Genomic DNA, 6,451 nt, shown 5'->3' with positions numbered 1-6,451 from the left:
CGTATGTCTGCATAATTCTGTTGTAGTTTTTATTAAATTTGGTATAAACTATTTATTTTTCTTTTAAACATGAATGTCACAAACAAGTCAAGTTGTGCAACGTTTTTTTTTTTGCAAAAAATGTGGAAATTTCAGATTTTTGATTGTCCCAATACAAGTAAATGCAAAGGGGCTGACATGTATGGAATGTGTTTTATAACAAACGTTAAAAGACGCTACATATTTTAAATTTTATTATGTCACCCCTACTGGCAGGAAAAGCCCCTCTTCAACAAACTGAAAGTGGCCCATGGACCACCAGATGACAATCACAGCTGTGTTATGTTTTGTAGCTCCTGACACATTTTATTAGTGAGCTAAGGAGCAGAAAAGGCTCTTGTGATTGTAAAAGTTGCAGACCCCTGCTCTAAGTTGACTTAAAAGACGTCCAGGTCTTACTGACCACAGGAGAGCTTTTTAGGGTCTCACACTGAATCACAAATGAAAATAATCACAGAAAATTGACATTTGGGGTGTGTGGTATCAATATTTTTTTTCCGTGTACTTGTTTTGCAATTTTAAAAGTTACTTATTCATGCACTGTAGGAGCACAGAAGCTCTTTTCAGCACTCTGATTTCGGTCGGCTCTTTGCTGAACAGCGTTGCTTTGTACTGCAGGAACCACTGCTCACATTTATCACTCCTTACAGTACGCCAGAGGGCAGCTTTCAGTGGGTTTTAAATATGCAGGATTTTTTTTAGCTATCACAGATCAGCAAATAAAGGACAAGACTTCAAACCATTTAGATCAGATTTAATTCTCACACAGGAGCCAAGAATATCAAAGTTTACAACACAGGTGGCGAAACCAGAATATAAAGACAAGAATTTACAAAAATAATATTTTATTTCAGGGAGATTTTGTGTTTACACTCTGTTGTAAGTGCCGTTTGTTTTCGTACTCTTCTTCTTGTGCTGTTTTCCTCTTTCTCTTTCAGAAATCATACTGGGAGACAAACATGGTGATTTTGGTGATGTACCTTCCCAGCTGGACTTTTCTCTCCAGCTCGCTCATCTCCACGTCGGCCTCCAGAGTGGCGGGGCCCTGCACGGGGCTCACCAGCATCAGCTGACCCGTCTGGCGGTCTGAGCGCTGAACCGTGAAGTGGCGGCGAGCTAGCCTCCCTCCCAGCAAGGCGAAGCGAAGCGTGTCGCCGATCGGACGCAGTGCCGAGACTCTGAACATGACGCGGGGGGCCGACAGGTTGGACACAACAGCCAGGTAATGGTAGGAAAAGGAATTTGGGGTCTGGGAACATGCTTTGTTGTCCACAGGGCAGGGGTTACGTTCACACCGCCTGCAAGATAATAAAAAAAGATCAAAGGTCCAATTGAAACTGCACATCTTTAATAAAAGAATCACTTGGAGCGTGATGGGCAGAGAAAGATTCAACAGATGATCCTCACATGGGTGACGTCTTGACGTATGTAGCATGAGGGACTTTGGGGCAGTCAACATGAACACACTGGAAACCACCGTAAGTGTTAACACACATCTGGTCCCTTGTGCAGTTGTTTTGTCTGTTGGCACACTCATCAATATCTGGCAGAAAAGATTAAGACAGTAATTTAGTAAAAAAACAAAAATTCTAAAATGGTTTTTAATCCATAAAAAGAGAAAAGCACATTTATGAACAGAAATTTCCCACTGTTTTTATATTAAAGAAAACGTTTTTTTTTTTTCTCTTCTATTAAAGGAGTCAGGATTTCAAAATTAAAGACAGGGCTATTATGCAGAACTGACTTTTTTAGGCTTTACTCATTCATGCATGTTTGAGAAATCCTTGAATTTCCTGTGGTAGCCATTTGGAGCTGCCTAAAYGTTTATTTGTACAAAGCTCCTCCCTGGAGCTCAGTCTGCAGCCGAGCTCCCGCCYCACAGAGCACCCCGTGAAGATGKGCTGAAGTGGGAATGTCTAAAGTGGTAGGAGGTTCCCAGAGACAGAGGCCAACTCCACGGTGTTTAGACTATGATGCAAAGTCTAATTTATTTTTGATGTTTACAACATGTTCAATCAAATGTAACATAGTTACTTGATTGTGGTATAGAATTGTGCCTRTAAAACACATAATACCCCTCTAAGCCCCCTTTAATAGTTTCTTCTTTCATTTTAAATATTGATTTGGCAGTTTTATTTTGTAATCAGGGACACTGTAACATTTTCCAGAAATGATCAAAGGGAATCCTTTGACAGATATGAATCTCCCTTTGTCTTCTCTTTGAAGTAAAGAACTGAAAACTGAAAAAAAGTTGGAAAAAAAACGCAACTTTATGTCAGCATGTGTTTTAGCTATAGATAAAAACACATGCTGACATCATGTATTGTTGTTTTGTATTTTACAACGATGCAACGATCACAAAGAGAAGCAACTTYGGGATGCTGTAAGGTTTTGAGTTTATTTCTTTGTGTTTTAAATGCATGTCTTTTGTGCTTTACTTTTTCTCTCCTGTGTTCCAAGTTGTACCTCCTGTGTTCAGTTGCAGTGTTTCTCCTCCTCCAGCTCCTCCCACTCCTGCTTGTCTCCTTCWGGTGTTTGTCATTTCCGTTCATTAGCTTCCTTTTATATTCTGCGTCTTGTCTGSCCCTCTGATGTGGTTTCGTTGTGCTTCTCATGGCCCGTTTGGTTTGTTTCTGTGTGGTAAGTCTCCCTGTGTGTTTTCAGAGCGTCTCCTTTTGTGCTGCCTTGGCAGATCTTTACTTTTTTTTTTTTTGAATAAATCAGTTTTCTTTGTGACATCAGAGCTCTCTCGAGATTTTGTGCCTGATTTCTGGGTCAAACCTGCTACAAACCTGACAGATGCACTACAATTTTGCTTTTGTTATTGATTATCTTAAACATCAGCTTGTTTTTTTATATTATCCCTTTGTTTTTGGATAGTTTTTCATATATTTTGATTAATGTGGGGGTCATTTTGTTCAACACATTTGGCATTTTAGACGCATTTTATGCACATTTATTTGAACTCTTCCCTCTTTGGGCCATATTTTGTCTCTCATTTTGGTTATTTATATCTTGTGTTTAGACAGTTTAAGTTTTGYCTTTGAACAGTTTGAGGGAAAGCTAAGAACAGACAACATAAAAAAAATAAAAATAAATCCACCTTTACAGCTGCGCCCATCAGTTGTCAAGTCGTAACCAGCAGGACAGGAGCAGCGATAGCCTCCAGGAGTGTTAACGCACTTATGTAAACACAACCTCCCTGCTGGTCCATTATGGAAGAGCTCACATTCATCTACATCTGCAGAGCACAGTAAATTAATCATCCCAAACAGAAACATTGAAGCAGCTATAATCAGGTTGTAGGCCCTGATTAAGTAGACATTTAGAGGMGTACCCATGCAGGTGTAGCTGTCTCTGGCAGAGATGGTGAATCCGGGCTCACAGGTGCAGTGGGTGGTCCCCTGCACGGTGGAGCAGCTTGATGGACGAACGTGAGGCCCACCGGTGGCAGCTGTTAAGGTGGTAGCAGCAGAGGCAGCGGAAGTGTTTGTGGTGGTGATAAAAACTGAAGAGAGCAGAGAAGAGAACTGGTTTTCAGCTGTGGACGTTTTTTGTAGTGATATTTTTAGCACTGCAGCTCTGCGTCAAGAAAACACCTGTAGTGCTTGTTTATTCAGCTGACGTTATGTGACAGACAGCTGATGATGAAGATTTGTGACCGTGTCAGTCACAGCTGCTAACGTCACGTTCAACTGGAGAGGGGAGGACGGGTTCGAGTCAATAACAGAAACATGATGTTTYGCCTTTTTTATATGATATTAAATCCAGTGTGTAAATATTTTAACATTAAAAACTCAAAAAAATAACCACATGCTTTAAATGGACAAGAACTGTCATTTAATGGGTTTTTTTTGTTATTTTTGAAAGCTTTATGAGCTCAAAGTTTTTTGTAGTTTGAAACATTTTAGCTATCTTGATTTGTGATTGTTTTAGAGAACATGCATTTATAAGCTTAAATGCTAAAAAATATAATGAAGGATAAGGACAATGTAAAGTCTAACATGTTTTAACACAAAGAATGAAAGCGCTGCTTTAAAAATCTAGTTAAATAGAAAGAAAATCCATATGTTATCTTAACCACAAAATCCCTTGTTTAATCAGTGTTATTTTGTTGATTTGGTTAATAATTGATTAAACTCTTTAAGGTGGCTGTTTAAACTTTCAGATCTATTTAAATTGGATTGAAACGGCAGTTCATGTAAACCCCACGTTTCAGTTTTGTTCACTCAATTGACTGAACTGTCCAGACTAATTGTTTRAATCTACAAATCTATTGCAGCTTAATTAAAAGCATCAGGTCATTTGAAGGAAGCTCAATAATTAATAGAACTCACACGTGAGTTTGAATTTAAATGTCTTTTTCACCACACTGCAGCAGCCAGGTAAATAAGCTCTTGGTACATTACTGCAGGTGAAAAATCTGTGTCTGTCTAAAAATATGTGTACAAACTTTCAACAAYGTCATCAATATTTGATCAAACTGACCCAGAAGAATATCCTGATATAACAASCAGGCAAAGACTTAATCAAACTTTGCATATTTATCTGCTTTCTCCCTCTGCCTGGAACTCCCAGCTCTGACTTCACCACACTCTGCCTGATTTGATTAGGAAAGATCTGAGTTTAATCTGACAATCGCTGTGTTTGAGTCACTCAAAAGATACTCTTCATCTGATTCCTAGCTTTTAATTTGAATTAGAAGCAAAAGCTGACTTTTTTGTTTCTCTTTGAAAATACATCATGTGATGTGTATCCATGCTGCAATTACTAAAAATTATTTGGCGTTTCTTAAGATCAAAGGTGTCTTAGGAGTCTTTTTTTTTCTTTATACAGCTGTAAGATGTGCAGGTGAGATGGTAAAATAAGTGATTGTGTTACTCACAGGTGGGAACAGGGCTTTGACAGGTCGCTCCAGCCCAACCTTTGGCACAGACACAAGAAAACTGGTTCACCTCGTCCACACAGGTCCCTCCATTCATGCAGGGAGATGAAGAACACTCATTGATGTCTGAAGGAGACAAACAGATTATGCTATTACTCTGAAACTCTTTTCAGACACTGTGTAACTCAGTAATTTGGATGCTTGAACCACTAAGAGCAGGACATTATAGGATGTGATCAAAATACAGTATTAAGGAATAACAAAGCAGTGTAGGTGAAGTCAGTTTAAAAAAACATGTCTTGATTGTCTTTTTTTATATCAAAGCTGTCTTTGGGACATAAAGGCTGGAATGGAATATTACATGTCCAAAAGAGCTTTGAAATCTACRTAGGAAATTATATAAAAAGAGTTAWGGCAAATAGAAAAAGATGAAAAAGAGAATGTTGACATGAGTGATCAGTAGATGACAGGATGAGTGGTGAGACAGTGACGGGAAGAGGACGACATTAAAAAAAAACTGAGCACCAGCGTGGTGAGGTTTGGTGTCTCACCTCTGCATGTGGGCTGCTGGCTGCTCCAGGTCAGGCTTTCCTGACAAACTCTGCTCTCTGAGCCCACAAGCTCATAACCAGGGTCGCACAGGAAGTGGAGCTCGTGGCCCACGCTGTTGGATTTGCCCAGTTTTCTCCCATTGATGGGAGCGTCCAGTTTTGGGCAGGTACCTGGATGGAACGTAGACGTTAAAACAAACATYTGAAACAACCAGTTATTTCGAGTGTTTCGGCTTACTGTTTATGGTTTTTGTTGTCTGCTTCCCCGCACTGCTCTGCAGCAGATTAATTTTCTTCTTCAGGCTGCGTAGACTCTGCAGGCATGTGGCTTCATGGGCTGATAAAAGCTTCTGGACCTGCTTCAGAGAACCTTGGAGTTCCTGTCTGTTGGGACAGTCCTGGAACAGAACAAATCAGTTGGATGAACTATCAAGAGTTTGAGTATTGTGTATATTGGCAACATGTTTCTGGACTGCATGCTACTCTGGATTTGCAAAATTACTGGGCTGTTTGTAAAAAAAAAAATCTAAAGAAATATGGGCTTTGCTTGTTATATTTATGCAGAATAAAAAGTATTTCTCTTGTACTCAGTAAAAAATAAATATCGGTATAACTGCAAAAAAATCACAAGCCATTTTATTTTTTTATTATCAAATAAGTGTGTAAGAAAAATAYCGATACACTGATCTATCACAATATGTAATTTCCTGATACTGTATTGATTCTCAAAAGMATTCTATCAACTTTTTATTAGGTTTTGGATCAGATTTGATGTTACCCTTTTATACTGAGCATTTTTAAATGAGAATCTTTTGGAGAAAACAATGGCAATGTATTGCCTTGCTTACAGTATCGCAGTATATTGCGATACATATTGTGATGATATTCTATATTGTAATATATCACATATATATACAGCGGGTAAAATAAGTATTGAACACTTCACCGTTGTTCTCAGTAAATATATTACTAGAGG

General features: G+C 38.8%; 2 protein-coding genes across 2 annotated transcripts in view; one reads left to right on the top strand and one right to left on the bottom strand.

Annotated features, from left to right (window-relative positions):
- Positions 1 to 772: 772 nt before the first annotated feature.
- Positions 773 to 6,451, bottom strand: part of LOC106513210 (fibulin-7) — an 8,319-nt gene continuing 2,640 nt past the window's right edge. Inside the window, exons 2-8 of the mRNA XM_014001930.1 lie at positions 5,714 to 5,873; positions 5,476 to 5,646; positions 4,925 to 5,050; positions 3,377 to 3,547; positions 3,143 to 3,280; positions 1,447 to 1,582; positions 773 to 1,337 (exon numbers count right to left, since the gene is read on the bottom strand). Of these exons, the coding sequence (XP_013857384.1) occupies positions 974 to 1,337; positions 1,447 to 1,582; positions 3,143 to 3,280; positions 3,377 to 3,547; positions 4,925 to 5,050; positions 5,476 to 5,646; positions 5,714 to 5,873 (1,266 nt within the window). The 3' untranslated portion in view covers positions 773 to 973. The remainder of the gene's footprint in view (positions 1,338 to 1,446; positions 1,583 to 3,142; positions 3,281 to 3,376; positions 3,548 to 4,924; positions 5,051 to 5,475; positions 5,647 to 5,713; positions 5,874 to 6,451) is intronic.
- Positions 2,631 to 6,451, top strand: part of LOC106513211 (C-type lectin domain family 18 member A) — a gene marked incomplete in the record, with an annotated part of 22,129 nt that continues 18,308 nt past the window's right edge. Inside the window, 1 exon segment of the mRNA XM_014001931.1 lies at positions 2,631 to 2,679. Within this exon segment, the coding sequence (XP_013857385.1) occupies positions 2,653 to 2,679 (27 nt within the window).

This window comes from Austrofundulus limnaeus, unplaced genomic scaffold, assembly GCF_001266775.1.
Source record: "Austrofundulus limnaeus strain Quisiro unplaced genomic scaffold, Austrofundulus_limnaeus-1.0 Scaffold10, whole genome shotgun sequence".
In the NCBI taxonomy this organism is placed as follows: domain Eukaryota; kingdom Metazoa; phylum Chordata; class Actinopteri; order Cyprinodontiformes; family Rivulidae; genus Austrofundulus; species Austrofundulus limnaeus.
Note: the sequence above shows the minus strand (reverse complement) of the source record. Positions and strands in the feature narration are given on the sequence as shown.